The sequence below is a fragment of the Passer domesticus genome, chromosome 4 (genome assembly GCF_036417665.1).
Source record: "Passer domesticus isolate bPasDom1 chromosome 4, bPasDom1.hap1, whole genome shotgun sequence".
NCBI lineage: Eukaryota > Metazoa > Chordata > Aves > Passeriformes > Passeridae > Passer > Passer domesticus.
In genome coordinates, this window is record NC_087477.1 from 52,249,933 (window position 1) to 52,266,017 (window position 16,085).

Sequence of the window (16,085 nt, forward strand, 5' to 3'; positions counted from 1 at the left end):
CGGACAGCAGGCATCTGGCCACGGGCAGCAGCTCCCGGCGTGCCGCTGGGGATGTTTGTGCTGCTGCCAAGGGAAGGGAAGCCAGTGCGCATCCTGAGGGCTGCACCTGAAGTGACCCAGCTGGGACATTGTTTCAGCTTGGCGGGACTGTGGTGATTATGTGCACCCGAATGCAGCCGAATGTCCTGCACCCAAATGCTCTGAGTCCCACAGAACAGCGAGAAGCTTCCTTACACAAGAAGGTGTTGTTTGGTTAATTAAAGCATCTAAATAAACATCGCTTCACCCTGACTTACTGGGATGGATGGTCCTTTAACTAATCCCTTTTTTTAATTCATCAAGGCTGTGTTACCTCAAATTAGCATTTGCTGCAGACAGTGAGAGTGGATCAGTGGGATGGGATAATTTGTCCGTTCAGCTAAGCCTGCAGTGAACTTGCTTTATTATCCTCTGTCTGCTTTTAAGGACCTTATTCAGATGGAAACTTAAGAGATTTCAGTAAAACTATTTAGAACCCAGTTTACCAGATTTCCATGAATAAATGCAGACTTGCCATAAATGTCATTCCCTTCTATTTATCGTGCTGCTCTGGTTTTGCTTTTCTTCTATCCCATCTGGAACCTGAAAGTATAAAACCCTAAAATGAACAAGCTCAGGTGAGGATAACTTCAGCAGAGTGGCCACTTGGCTGTGTGAAGGGAGCCCTGCTGTCCCAGTGTTGTGAGCTCCCCAGCTCTCATTTACCAGCTGCTGTGCCAGTTGTGAGCACATGATTCCAGCTGTGGCAGGAGCTGGCTGGGACATTTGGGTGCATTCCCCAAGGGAGGGTGTTTTCAGCCTGACACAGAATATGTGGGCGCCCAGGCAGACTCCCCCAAACAGCTGAGGGGCCAGGCATGGCAGAGTGGGTTTCTGATCCCTAGGTAACTGATATTTCAATTTTTTTTCTTTCCAAAAGCTTGCACTTATATTTTAGTCATAGAATAATTTACTCTTAGATCATCAAGTACAACCTTTAAGCTAACACCACCAAGCCCACAACTAAACCATGTCTCTAAGTGCCACATCTACACACAATTAATTTTAGAACTATTCATTCTGTTAGAAAGGCCTTGAGGGGAAGCTGTGTGAGGAGTGGCTGAGGTCACTTGGTCTGTTCAGCTGGAGACTGAGGGGAGACCTTACCATGGTCTACAGCTTCCTTGTGAGGTGAAACAGGCAGTGATGTCTTTGTGATGACCTGTGACAGGACTAACAGGAGAGGCAGGAAGCTGTCAGGGAAGGTTCACACTGAATATCAGGCTCTTCACCCAGAGGGTGGTTGGACACTGGAACAGGCTCCACAGCATCAACCTGACAGGGTTCAAAATGTGTTTGGACAATGCCCTCAGGCACATGGTGTGACTCTTGGAGTTGTCCTGTGCAGGCCAGGAGTTGGATTTTGATGGTCCTCGTGGGTCCCTTCAACCTCAGGAGATTCTATTATTCTATAGAATTAATTTTATATAACTCATTTTAGAAGAACCCTTTGAAATGCTCATGAAGAGGTGTTACATCAGCTTTGCTCATGCTTATCATTTACATTTTCCCTGTAAATTTTCCTCTACCAATAAACATCAAATGCTCACAAAGTGTCTCTGTGATACCAAGAAACTTGTGTCTCCAAAGGGGAGTAGCAATATTCTCCCAAAATGCACTGAGCCATGGCACTGTAAGGCCTTCCAGCAAAACAGGAATTCTCTCATTTTCTCCAGCAAAGTATGGCAAAAGCCAGAGGAAGCTGCAAAAAGTTCAAACACAAGGATGAGTCACACCGCGTGTGCCGGGGCAGCGGAAGCCTTCAGGGAAATGGCTTTTAGGGAAAGCCACCTCGAATGGCGTCATCCGCAGGCTCCCCTGCCCTCTGCCAGCAGGGATGTGCCTGTGCACAGAGGGGACCACAGCACCCCCAGGAACATGCAGCCCCCCCAAAGGCACTCGGAATGTGCGGGTGGGAGTGAGTGGGGGCACACCCCCAGCTCGTGCCCCATGCGAGGAGCAGGGCAGAGTTTTGGGGCAGGCGAAAGCTCCACACTGGTGACCCAGGGCTGCTCCAGGCCACACTTTATGTAATCCCTGTGGATTGGTTTATCCTCTTCCATCATGTGGCTGTCCACTGGAGGAAAAAAGGCTTAGGTGGCACAGTGGGCAGTTCTGGTTCCAAATCCAAAAAATAGTCTCCTCCTAATACTGTGAAGAAAATCGACTCTACCCCAGTCGAAACCAGCACATTCTCCACTCCTTATCCCACACCATTTATGTCATGCTTAGGTCCCACAGTATCCAATAAATCCATATTAACCACCACCCCCTTCCCATCCTTTGAAAATATACATATATCATTCCCTTAGGACCACCCCGCAAAACGTCCATAAAGTGTCCACAGAATGTCCATTAAGTTCATTTATTCCAAGAACCAATGTCCATTTTGGCCCCAGCCAAAACCAGCACAGTGCCCCAAGGGTGGTACAGGATTGAAGTATTCCCTACAGGTACCCAGAGCACTGCTGGAAGCTGCTTAGGATGAAAGCACCAAGTCATACTGCTGGGGAAAATTGGAGGGTGGGGCTGGCAGGGCCCGACAGACGGATGGGGGAAGAGGGCAGCAAGGCAGCCAGGGAGGAGGATAAAGGAGGACCACACTGGAAAGGATATGAGGCACACTCCAGCTGCAGGAGTCACACAGTGCACATGTGAAATGCCTGAATCCTGGCTAAAGGAACCAAAGATGTGAAGGGAAGCCAAATGGGAAACAAAAATGAAGGCAGGAGGAGCTGGGCTGGGCTGCAGCAGCCCTACAAATGCCCAGGTGGCTGAATGTGCACACAAATGGCATGACCACCTGAAAGCCTGACACAGCCTCCCCGGGCACTGAGACTGACCCCACCCCAGGCACTGGAACACATCTAACAGCCATCAGCCCTTGAGAGCTTGCACCAGAAATAAGCCCACACCCCTGTTTATGTGTCTATATTTTCTTGCCCTCAAGAGAACTGTATTCAGAAAAGTATCTCAGCTGCTGGATCTGACAGACCTGTGCCTTGTCATGTGCAACAGGAACAAAAAGTGGCCTTTAAAATATTGCAGTGACTTGGGTGGCAGCAATTTTAAGTTCTTTAAAAAAAAAAAAAGGGGGGGGGGCAGAGAAAAAAAAAAAAGAAATTGCCTGAGAGTAAAAATACTACCGAAAACTGAAACTTAACACCACTGACTGTGAGAGATAACATCTCTAAACGGGCACATAGCACCCGCCCAGCTTCCTGCTGCTCCCCCACGTTCAGGGCACAAACTGTCAGGGGTTAATATCACAGCACCTTGGCAAATCCCCATCCTGCTTCCTGGTTTGGACACCTTAAAAGTTCACCTTTTCCTAAGAAACAGTCTGGAGAAACCCATACAAAGGGAGTAACTTTGAAGGGCAGGATGAGGTGTAAAAATCAGCTGAGAAACCGTTCCTCAAAAGAGCAGAGGGAATGAAGGCAGTACCACAGCAGGCACTGTTGTCTCCAGAGAACAGCTACAGCACAGAGGTCTGACAGAGGTGTTCCTTACAAAATTAAAATAAAATCAGTGACTCGGATTCCTCTCCACTGTCTCTACACCAGTATTAGCCTGAATAAAACAAGGAGCTATTTCCACTGACATTTCACCTTCTGACACCAGTCCAAAATTAGCTCTGAACACAAATTCACCACGGAGGCTGGGCAGTGCTTGGAGTTGCAGTGGTGAGAAGCTTGGCAACACACCTTTTAGCTGCTGCTGAATTATTTAGACCATGGGTGTGTAATTGAGAGCAGAACTAGCCCAAAGGAGCTACCTATCATCAGCTACTCATCAAAAAGTAATACACCAAACTTTGATAGGGCTTTCTGTGCCTTTGCTGAGTTATTTAAAACTGCCACACTCAGAACAAAAGCTCACTTGAAAAGCTGTAATGTACTATAGCTGAATTTCGTGCATCTGAAGCCTTTGTGCAACTGCCTTTGCCTCCTCAGAAAGCCTGGGGTCCCGGGCAAAGCACTATTTGTGGTCCCCATGGTTTCCTTCCTCCCCACTGCTATTTTCATTATTGTTGACAGAAACATTGTACACCTGCTGCTGTTACTGCAGAGGTGGAAATCCCCCTCAAAGCACTCACCAGAAAGGTCATTGAGCTGTTTCTTCTGCTGTAGCATCAGCAGGGAGACCGTGCACCCTCTCTGGCTTAAGAAACACCCACCCATGTGCCAGCACTCCCCTCACCAGCCCCTTGTAATAAATCCAGTCGGCAAAAGTAATTAACAGACAGACTGCAAAAGCAGCTCACCTAAGGCAGCAGGGATGAAGCCAACCTGGCCTGCACTACCAGGTGGGATGATGCCAGAGGGGCACAGGGGCAGGGAGTGTTTCCCTGAGGCATCTAAGGAAGTGAGATGGGCATCCTGAGCATGGTCAGTGCCTTGGCACTGTGGGAGCTGCACAGGGGGAGCCTGAGCCTCACCAGCCTCCCATCAGAGATTCCTCAGGCTTGTCAGCTGAGCACATCACAGAATTGCACAAGGTTAACTTGGTAATGCTTGTAGTGCTAATGGACAGGCACCTGCTTCCCAGAGTTTCAGAGCTGAACCAGCAGTTAAAATAGCAATTTAATTGCTTTTATCACTTTGTGCAAGCACAGGTAACAAATGCAATTGAACTCTGGCTTCAGAATGAACATCTGATGTCCCAGCCCAGAGAAATCCTCTGTTGTATTACATCACCCCACAGTGCATTTGGCCTGAGCACACTGCAGAGGTGTCTTTGCAAGGTGTATGCTCTCTTTGATGGATCAGTGCTACGGATACTGTATATCCCATACTGTAATCCCATGCTTGGATACCTCTTGGAAATGTTTCAAACACACAAGCCCTGGGAAGAGGGGATTTTGACAAGCTTACACACTGTTCCCAGCGAGGGGAGGGTGTGTCTCCTACTGCTCAGCTACTGGAGCAGCGTGAGGGTCAGGGGTTTTGCAACTCAGTTGCCCTCCTTGCAGGATCTAGGGGACAGCAAGCCAGGTTGCCTGGCCATCTGCATGCTGGTGTCAACCCTCACATGGAATGACCAGAGCAGAGATGTGGCCTCATAACTTTCTTCAGCTATGTGAAACTTAACTCATGGGTTAAGCTGAGGGTGCCTGCCTTTCCCTGCTGCCTACTCCTAAGTTTCAGATAGGTGATGCTAAGAGCAGCAAATCCTTCTCCTGGCAAGTAGTAGCTCTTACTTTGCAAACAAGCATTTGTATACCCCAGGGCAGCCCTTGGGCAACCATCTTTTCACCCCAATGACCAGCTGGGCTTACTGAAGACAACTCAGGCAGGACACAATAAAAACAGCTTAGCCCTCACTCTGCTCTGGCAGCCCTCTTGGGGGTCAGGCTCTATGTAGGCAGCTGAATCAGCCTTAGAAATAAAGAAACTGGAAAGGTAAATGCACAACCAAATGGAAGGGACAGAAACTAGGAAGTTTACGTACACAAATTTAACCCTTGCAAGTTTTTAGATCCATTCCAAATACTGCTTGGGCATTCCTCTTACTCCCAACTCTAACCAAAGCTCTAACCTTGTCTTCCCAGGACACTGGGCAGTGGGTGACAAAATTACAAGTTTCACACGGACCTGTGATGAAACTTGGAACTGTAGGATCAGGTTAAGAACACAGCAAAATTCTTCTGTTTACTTTCCCTTTTCAATAACCAGCTAGCAGGTCTCCCTGTGACGGAGCCATTTTTGTGCGTGTTATTGCTCATCAGCCCAATTCACTGCTCTCAGCTCACACACCGGTCAGGCTGGTAGGGAATGGTAATCACATCTGAAGGGCACTCTGTCCACACATTTTATATACCTGAATCAGTCTGTGTCACACCCAACAGCTTAAAAAACTGCAAAAGGGTGAGTGCTCTCAACTTCTGTCCATGCCAGCCCAAAGTGCACAGTGCTTTGCAATGGGCACAGCCTGCCCACTGCCAGAACCATGCAAGTCATTGTCACCCTTACTGAGATACACTGCACCTTTCCAGGAATCACAACTTGCATCATGCAGTAATGTTGAAAGCTCTGGACAATGCCAGCTCGATTTCGGATTCATTCCATTAATTGGTCAAAACTGCAAATGAGATTTTTCCAGACAAGGAAGCTGCAAGCAAGTCACATGGGGATATCTCAGGAGCAGTGGAAGTACAGCTGAGCTTGCCTTGGGTGGGGGATGGATTTTGACACGATCCCTTCCATGAGGTAACTTGTTCAAAGAACAGCCATGGAATAACAGCTGAAAACGTGCCCCAGCTCCAACCTCTATTCTGAGGCTTGAGAAGTCACCTTTGAGTTCTAGTTGCTGTTTCCACCTTGAGCTGCCTCAAGCACAGCACTTCCCATCCTGTTGGATGGGTGCTCCAGAAATTGCAAAGGCAGCTTACGCTAACTGCTCACTCTGAGAGGTCACATTCACCTATCAAACCCATGCCATCTGGGGCTTCTGAAAGATTAAAAATGAGACAAACAAAAGGATTATTAAAAATTTAACTATATACCATATTTATTATCAATCCACAGGATAATCTGATTGCTACATGAGCTCATAAAAGCTATTTCACCTTTACAAAATTAAAAAAAAATGTGCCACAAGGATGTCATAACTGCTGATAACCAAGGACTGAATCTTAAAATTATAAATTTTGCTGTAGAAAAGATTAAAAAAAATTATATCACTTTAGAATTTTACTTTGAATAAAATATTCCCCTGTATAAAAAATAAAAAAGCTTGCTCTGGTTAGAATTAGAGTATTTTTCTTCTTTTTTAAATCTGGGAATTTGCATAATATCTCTGTAATAAGTTTTTCTTTTTTCTATTGTACCACGCGGCATTCAAGCATAGCAGATTAGAAACAAACATGATGAAAGCAGTCTCAGAACGTATGAAATCCACACGGAAAGTTTTAGTTTCCTTTCCCTTCCTCTATTCTTTAAAGACACTTTAGCAAGAATAGCCTTGGAAAAGAATACAGGTGGAGAGGGACCTTCAATGTGCCATTAAGTAGAGCAAGGTAATAAAAGGCCTTTTGTAAGTGCTTTCTTAATAAGGTGCAGAAGCAGACTGCAACTTTGCTAGTACTGCACTATGTACAATATTCACAATAGATTTTTCTTTATTTAAAAATATTCCAGCTAGTTCACATTTTCTCTCCCATTCTGAGGCTTTCAGTCCCATCAGAGCCTTGACAGCAAGAAGCGCAGCAGCACCACTTCCCTTGTGGTCGCTTGGTCCTCTTATGAAACACTGGAACCTGTGAGTGGGCCAAAGTTCTTGGGTTCTTTTCCTATGTAGCAACCTTGGAAATATGGGTTCAGGTATACACACTGACTGCTGGAGTCCTGAGTTAAAAACACTCCGGCACTGGAGTCAGACACTGCAAGGTTTTATATTGCCAAGGCTTTACTTTAGAGTTTGTCTCGTGTGCGCCAAGGGATGAACCTCTCTTAGAGAAACGTAAAATACAAAATCAAACTAAACAAAGCTAAAAAACCACACTGTCAAAGGCTTAGCAGCTCTTGACTCTTGACTGAGTGATGTCTGACGTTTTCTTGATGACGCTGGCCCGTGTCTCACGGTCTGGCTGGCTGCTGCTCGTGGAGGCTGTGGACACTACTTGTGGCAGAGGGATGTCTGGGAAAGGAGGCCAGGAGCTGTTGTAAGGCAGTGGGCAGCTTTCTTCTTTGACGGTGACTTGGAGGTCAGGCTTGTTGGCTACAAAAGTTGCCATGCTGGGAAGCATATGAGAAGTGTTCCTCATTCCTAGATTGCTGAGATACTGTTTGCCCTCAATGTTTTTTTTCTGCCAATGAAGTCGTCCCTAGAAATGGGGGAAGAAACAAAGAAAGGAAGACTGTATAAGTGTACACAACTTCGTGAAGTACTCCAAGTAACAAGATGAAGATAGAAATATCCACATATTGCACTGGAATTATCCTGCCTCTAGGAGCCTGAGCCTCTAGCCACTGGCTTAGGATGTCTCTCAGTCATTTCTCCTTTTCTTAAGTCATGTGCTTAAATTTTGTTTGCTCTCCAGCACTCAAGAGGCACTATCTGCTCTTCTGAATGGAAAATAAAGACCTTATTCCCAGGATGCCAGATGGATGGAAAAATGGATACAGACATTAAGAACTCCAAATGGTAATGTCTCCTCTGTTACCAGAGAGAGCATCTTCCTGCCAAGAGGCAGGCACAGAGACCCAACACTATCCAAGCCAGCAATACAGGTGAGGCTGCTGGGAAACCACTGCCACTTAACAGCACCTCCCTCATCACAGGGAAGAAGTTCATCAAGGGAAGATGAGCATCCACTTGTTTGCCCACCACAGATGCTGCAATGGCGTGTCCTGGTGAAGAAGTTGTGTGGAGTCATGGCTGGCAGTCTGCATATGGGCACCACCCCAGCCAAGGCACCAGAAACCAGGTGGGTTAGCCGTGCTGTTATACAACTGGTGCTCCTCCAAGGAGGATTCAGAGAGCCTTTGGTGGGGGACACAGCAGGAGAGAGCTTTGCAAAAGGCCTTATGCAAAAATACAGCTGGAGCACAGGGCATCCAAGAGCCCTCAATGAACTTCACTTGGCCTTTAAGTACACATGGAGATCAGTGCCTTGATGGCAACCCCAAAATAAAAGGCAAGTGGTGTTTTTTATATGTGCAGCTTAGGTTATTTTCCCCATGGATTCATTTTCAGCCAGCAATACCCAAGTGACTGCTCAGGAAAGCTTTCTGCCCCACCTACCTCAAACATTCTAGCTTCATTTCAGTCATAAGTGTAAGCATTTCCTCCAGTTATATGAGTTCAGATGCCATTTAAGGAAAACAAAGTGAGCAAGCTTTCAACTAAGATAAAATACTCACTACCCAGCAACGTCAATGCATCATGTTAACATACTAGTTGGCACTGGTGATGGCACTGCAGAACATCTTACTATGCAAACTAATCTTGTTGTTTGGACAGATGAGAAGAAGTTAATTTGTAGAGATATTAATTCTGTGACAATCATCCAAATGTCTGTATCCCCTGGACCTTCCTGGTCTGCTTTTCTCCCGTAGCTATTACCAAAATGAATATTCCACTGGTAGACAGAGTTGCAGTAAAGAAGGGGTAAAAATATCTTAGGGCATGGATCTTGAGACCTTGGTCCAAACTGCTAAAAATCCAGAAAGCACTTACCTCTGCATTTTCTTCATCGCTTGGAACGCTGTCTGTTGTTTCACTTTCTGTCAAACAAAATAGAACCAAAAATGAAACTCATGCTGTTCTATCTATAGTAACAAATTCCAGCTCAAGAGGCCTGATGTATGTCCAACAAGTGGAAGCAAACAGAGTCAAGTCAAACAACCAGAAAACAATGGAGAAGCATGAAGACCTTGCCACAGCAGGGCTAGACAGCACAGCTGCCTTGAACAACTGGGGTAAATTCACATGGTTATCACAGTTAACCTGTCTATATTCTGGAAAAGACAGCAATAGAGAGGAAAGAAGTAGATTTGTGCTTTCTGGGAAGAATCCCAGCAAGCAGGGGATGCCCCCTCTCCCTTACCACTCTACAGCCACTTCAGGCCCTGCAACAGACAAAGTTCTGTCCAAGTCTTTATCTCCTGGCAAAATCAGTAACAACTCCATCCTAAAGGAGATAAATGTGGTTTTGTTTCATGAACAGGCTGTTATCTCAGCCTGCTCCCTCAAGGGCTTGTTGTCACTTCTGGGGCTTTATTACTGTTGATATACTCTGGTACAGTTGGTATGGTTTTGCTTCTGCCACCACTCCCTAGCCTGTTTCTCAGCCCTTCACCCCTCACTTGAACAAGTGGCAATACCACAGTCTCCAGCCCCACCACCTCTCCCCACTGCACATGGCCTCCCTCATCCTCTTCACTTGAGCCAGAGCACAAATACAGGGGCACAGTTCCAGTGGAACTTCACATCCTCCTGCAGCTGCAGCCCTCCCTTGCAGAAAAGGCTGAAATCCAGGAATTTTTACTGTATTTTCAAGCCTACATGTGCCTGAAGACATGTCTCCTGCTGTCTGAGGGTCAGGCTCCTGGCCCATGAGTGGTTGTGCCTCAGACACTTCTGAGACAGGGCAAAAACCCCTCTTTTCAGTCTGCAGTGATGGCTGCTGCCTTCAGCACAGCCACTGGGTCCCCAGACAATGCAGCAGAGGCCTGGACTGCAGGTTTCCTTCAGCTTGTGGGGTTTTGAACCACTGTGTCCTGTTTCCTGGGAGGATAACCCTAGGCATCTATCAGGACACCAACACTCCAACCACCACAGCAGGGCTGCACAGACAGGGTTTATCCACAAGGAACACAGAAATCACACAATTCAGGGAATGATGTGATGAATTATCATAGCAGACAAGAGAGTTCTGAAGCTCCAGTTTTCACTCTCAGCTGTGTTATACATTTTACTCCAAGCAAACTGCTTGCACAGTCCCTGCAACTCTGCCTTCCCAGAGACCACTCTCATACTCTGCACAGGACATAAGTGCTAAGAGTGCATGGCTCATGCCTTGTGGATCCTGCCCCTGCAAATCTTCAGAGAGACTGGCAGTACCTTGCCATCCTCTCAAGGCTTCACTAGGCATTAGGTTTAGGCAGAAGACTGTAAACCAATGGGCTGAACCACTGTTTCAGCCCCCAGGATCTAAACTGTACCCAAAGTCCTTTTACTCCAGCCCAGTTACTCCAGACTGCTCCTTCCAAAACCAGCACCTCTTCTGTGCCAGAGTCTCCACCACAGTGTGCAGTAAGCAGAGGAATAGTCCAAAACATTAAATCTAACTGCAATGCCCTGTGAAGCTAATGCACTACAGGGCTTCTCATTCACTGACCCGGGCAGAGAAAGATGTGCCAATGTGACTAAGCTGGCTAATTAAGCCATACTGGGGGGAGGAGAGGAAAAATTAATTCACACAAAGGAGAAACAGCCCTGAAGACAGAATCAATTGAAGGAATCCACATAGAGACAAGTTACAGATATTCCTTGACGTGAAGAAGCATGTCACAACAAAAACAGAGTGATGCAGCTGAAAAGGAACCCATCCTTGGTGTTTATACATAACAAAATGCTGAGTAAGAGATAGCACTATAGTTAGCAAAGCCAGGGAGGCTGGCCACACAGGCATGGAAAGTTAGAGAGGTTATTTCTATCAAGAAGGGTATTTGAATCAGTGTCAAACACAACAGGCAGTTGACAACAGCCTTGGTAATAAAAACCAAAAGGATTTCATAGACATCAGCGGATATATGAAAAAACTCACGTGGGCAACTCACGTCATTTGCCTGAGTAACCTCAGAAAGGAACCAGAGGTGTTTTGAAATAAACCAGATTTATGTAGGACAGCTGACATATCTGGCTACTTTTTTTGGTTGTTGTTTTAGAAGAGCTCAACTAACTGTTCCTGCACAGCTGTTATGGTCATCCTCTTTCCTGCCATTCAGCCAGTAGCACCTGACAGAGCAAACCCACAAGCACAGAGCCAAAGTTCCTGTGGTTCTATACAGGTCGGTGTGGAGCAAGGCAAAGCAGAAATAGTCGTAAGAGTGTTCTAGAAATTTCAGGGTTCTAACAAACAGACTTCTGTCCTCGCTTCAGCCTCAAGAGCAAATATATCCTTAAAAAAACCAAAGTGGTTCATGGAATAATTCAGGTTGGAAGGGGCCTCAGGAAGTCTACAGCCCAACCTCTTGCTCAAAGCAGGGCCAGCTACAGGACTAGATTAGGTTGCCTGGGGCCTTCTTCCCTCCATCTGAGGATGAAGGCAGCACAATCTTTTTGGGTATCCTCCTCCACTGCCTGACTGTCCTCATGGTGAAACAGGGATACTTTTTCTTATATCCAGCTGGACTGTATTTTTTTGTTTCAATTTAGCCTGCTGTTTTTCATCCTCCTACCATGCACTGCTGTGAAGAGCCCAGCTCTGCCTTCTTGGGAACATCCCTGTGGTAGAGGCAGCTGCTATGAAAGCCTCAAAACCATCTCTTCTCCAGGTTGAACAAGCCTCAGTGCCTCTATCTTCTCACAGAGTGAAAGGCCATGCCCTGTGTAGCTCTTCTCTGCACTTGCTTCAGTTTGTTTCTAAGTTTCTTGCAATGGGGAGTCAAGACTGGATGCAGTACTTTTAAAGTAGCGCAACTACTATGGAGTAGAGGGGGATAATCACTTCCCTAGATCTACTGGCCATGCTCCTGAAAACTGGTGGCCTTCTCTGTAGCTGAGGTGCTTTGGCGTCTCACGCTCAGCTCAGTGCCTACCCAGCTTTCTGCAGAGCTACTCTCCATACCATCGGCCCCTGCCGCTATTGCTGTAAAGATCTCTTCCTTCCAATGCACAGGACTTCACATGTGCCCTTGCTAAATTTCGTAAGGTTTCTGCTGACCCATTCCTGCAATCTCTCCAGGACTCTCTGGATGATGGCTCTGCCCTCAGACATATCGACTGGTGTGCCCTATTTGGTGTCACTTCCGAAGCTCACAAACATGTCTCCAACATATCTTCTGCTCATCGATATATTCAATAGGACTTTTCCCAGGACAGACTCTTGCAGTACTTCACTTCCTACTGGCCTCTAGCTACAGTAGCCAGGATCATCAGAGCTGCCTTGAAATGTGCTCAAAAGCATGCCAGTGGCATGAAACTCTTATCTGAGTTCTGGGCTAACAGGTCCGGGTATAAGTTAAAACAACTGAAGGTCACCAAGGTACTAAGACAGCATAAGGGGATAGCAGAAGTACTTCAGTCATTTTCCTTACGCAGGCTGGTGGCAATGCCTTAGGACAGGTAGGTCATGATTTGCTCATGTCAAGGTAGTCACCATCATTCCACTCCAAGAAACCACCATGACTTCCAAACCAAGACAGTGACTTCTGTCTGCATTTCAAGAATTTACATCCTATAGCTGAAGATAAAAGATTCCATCATTGTCATGTTTACATAGATGGAAAAGTTTTCCAAGATGCATTTGTAAAGAGGAAAGATGTTTCAAAGGCCTTGTCTCCCTTCTGCTAATAAATTCAAGCACTCTCCTATCTCCCTGCCTTATGCTTTGCAAAGGTCTTCTAAATGCTTTGGTCATTGCAGACTAAACACATTGGGAAGCATAATCGTTTATCAACATGTGTGAGACTAACAGTGGAAACAATCCAAAAGGAACATCATACTATTCACTCGGGCCCAAAGATAAAAATTACTAAACACATACTTTATAAAAATGTGTCTGGAAGAAATTTCAGCCTAATAAATCAAAGGCAAAACCATGTGTAAAATAATAAAATGCATGGAGAACTATTTATACTTAAATTTACCTTAAAAGGTGACATTTGTATTTCTACCCAGTCTCCTAAGGCTTGCAAATTAGCACCATGTTAAAACAGAAAGGACAGGTTGGATCTGAAACTTTTTCTACTTTTAAATGTCTACTTTGTCCTGCTTCCTATGAAATAAGACTTATATGATTGTGGGAACTCTATATAGCATGTCCACACGTACATTTGTGTCTGTTCACCCCTAGAAACTTCTGAACACACTGTTAGACTTGGATAAGGGACAAATGAGTGCCAAAGACTTCCTACAGTTATACGAAAATAAGGGGCCAGATGAAAAGGGAAACCATAACCACCCTCACAGGGAGTAGGGGGAAGCCTGTTATCTCATCCTCTTTTTAGGTATCACAGAATCCAGATGGCAGGCAGACGTTGGAAGCCAGATGTCCACAGCTCTGCTGTTTGAAAGATCACTTTTTATCAGTCACTACATGGCTCTTCTAGTCTGCAGCAAGACAGACCCACTCCCCACAGGCCCTCAGTTCCATATCTGCATATTTACCATTAGTGCAGCCCTTAGCACTGCACACTGTGCTAGACACTGAGTAAACAAAGATCAAAAAAGACCTTTGATCTTTGGTAAGGCAGGAGGCATGTCATTTGTACCACTGAAAATCCCCCTTTAAGAGAGCTCTGCAGTATACCTAAAAAGTTCTTTTTCCACTACTCACAAGCTAAAACCTGCAGCTCACATTTCCAAACTCAGATCTGTTGTTTCCCAAGGAAATGAGCAGAGGACTGTGCATTTTTGAGTTTCATTAACAATTCAGAAGGCAGATGGGTACACATTTCTGAATCTTCTTTAGCTAGCCTGGAAGAGCCATCTTTTCCCCAGCGTCTTCCCAACATTTCCAGAAAAAGGAGTGTAAAGAAATACCAAGTTGCTTACCTGCATAGGATGAGACAGGGGAGATCTGTAGAGGGTACAGCTGGCTCATGCTGAGGGGCTGTTCATCACTTTCTGTTGTCACCTCTACCACCTGACAAACATCAGGAGGGTTGGTAACTATCACCTGCTCCTCATTGCTGCCATCAAGGTGTGGCTGTCCTACAACTTGGGATTAGAAACAAAAAAATTGGTTACTGATAACATCTCAACCCTGTTGAACCTCTAAGAGCCTGCTTAGCATCTGAGTCTTCAATAGTCTCAGCACTTTTTTCCATGCCCACCACTTGCTTTCAGGGGATATAAGTTTCAGTAAGAGTTCTAAAGGAAATCTGTGATCCTCAACAAGCAAGCTGTAAACCATCCCATGATCTCTGAATGCTATAATGTAAACTATACAACAGAAGACCAGAACTAGCATGCAAAAACCTGGCCATGGGGTCAAGCAAAACACTGTGAGACTCTGATGTACATATGACATGAATCTATGAAAAGTTTCTGCTTCAGTTAGATGGCTGTTGTCACTGACCCTCGCAATGTCATTGATGGTATGCAGAAAATAAATTTCTACTGCAATCCCCACAGTCTGTGACAGAAAGCTACAGTTTGGTTAGTTATTAACAGAGGGGTTTCCTATTCCCCCAGGCACAGGATATTTAATACCAAAACAGCACATGAAATTTAATATCAAAGGAGTGTTACTTATTTCTATAAAGTGAAGCAGCCATGGATGTTTTCCAAGTGTCCTGAAATGCTTTACAGATATTAGTTGTTCTACACTACAACCTTTTGAAAAAGGTTGACAAACCAAGGTACCAAGAAGTTACTGAGCAAAGCAGAAGTATGGTAAAAGCCAGAATCTCACTCGTTTGAGGCTGCTTGACAGAATTTCCTCTGTCTTATACAACTCCTCCTTTAATCCCAGCTGTATGAACACATCACAAATGCATTAATCCAGCACAGAACTGAAAGCCAACGAGTTAGATCAGAAGAATGCACAGGGATGGAGCCATCTCAGAGGATGGCTAACCTGAAACCACAGTTACCCAAGAGAAAGACTACAGATATTTTTTCACTGAACATAAAGCTTCACAAGGAACAAAAGGCTAAATTCTGTACAAACACAATGCTGCATTGTTCAAACAGTCCATTTTTTTCTTGACCCATGAGGGGAAAAACATGTAGGCAATGAAATACAACAGATCTTGCAATTTTCCAGTTAAGTAACCTGAATATACTAATTATTAAATTTGAAAAAGTCAAAAGATAGCATCTATTCCTGCATGAACTAAGAGAAACATGAATGCACATGTCTATACACACAATTCACTCTGCATTCTACCTTTACATAAGGCTTTTTGAAAAAGAAAAGTGGCAAGTATTTTTCCCAGGGAAAAGCTGCATATTATTTTGCTTTGTGAAGTGCCAGGAAACCACTGGAAAATCTTCAAAACTTAGACGTGTATTTTAAGAAACAATGCCAGCATAAAGAAAATTACATACATACCAGATAGACTTTTTTAAAGTTGATCACTACAATTACTATAATTATGTTTCAGATATTCTGTGTCACCTTTATTTCCCATTTCCTGGTTCTCAGCAACCAGCTTTTATTGAGTGTGGTGAGAGTGGCGCAAGAGCACACACAGTTAATTTTTTATCTGGGAGAGACGAATATTGCGCAACCCACTCAGGGAATGAGCAGGCCATCTGCACTGTTTTATCTCTTTCCTCAATACCTGAAAAATTCTTACCCACCCTGAGAGATAAAATGCACAGCAAAA

General features: G+C 45.1%; 1 protein-coding gene and 1 long non-coding RNA gene across 14 annotated transcripts in view; one reads left to right on the plus strand and one right to left on the minus strand.

Moving 5' to 3' along the window:
- Nucleotides 1–5,091: 5,091 nt before the first annotated feature.
- LOC135299209 (uncharacterized) lies at nucleotides 5,092–8,889 on the plus strand. The gene is made up of 3 exons (XR_010361249.1): nucleotides 5,092–5,483; nucleotides 8,123–8,226; nucleotides 8,364–8,889. It is a non-coding gene; the product is annotated as an uncharacterized LOC135299209 (long non-coding RNA).
- Nucleotides 6,564–16,085, minus strand: part of IRF2 (interferon regulatory factor 2) — a 39,861-nt gene continuing 30,339 nt past the window's right edge. For all 13 annotated transcript variants that reach the window (XM_064417856.1, XM_064417864.1, XM_064417863.1 and 10 more), the window contains 3 exons: nucleotides 14,305–14,469; nucleotides 9,262–9,308; nucleotides 6,564–7,906 (listed from right to left, as the gene is read on the minus strand). In XM_064417856.1, coding sequence (XP_064273926.1) covers nucleotides 7,595–7,906; nucleotides 9,262–9,308; nucleotides 14,305–14,469 — 524 coding nt within the window. In that variant the 3' untranslated portion in view covers nucleotides 6,564–7,594. The remainder of the gene's footprint in view (nucleotides 7,907–9,261; nucleotides 9,309–14,304; nucleotides 14,470–16,085) is intronic.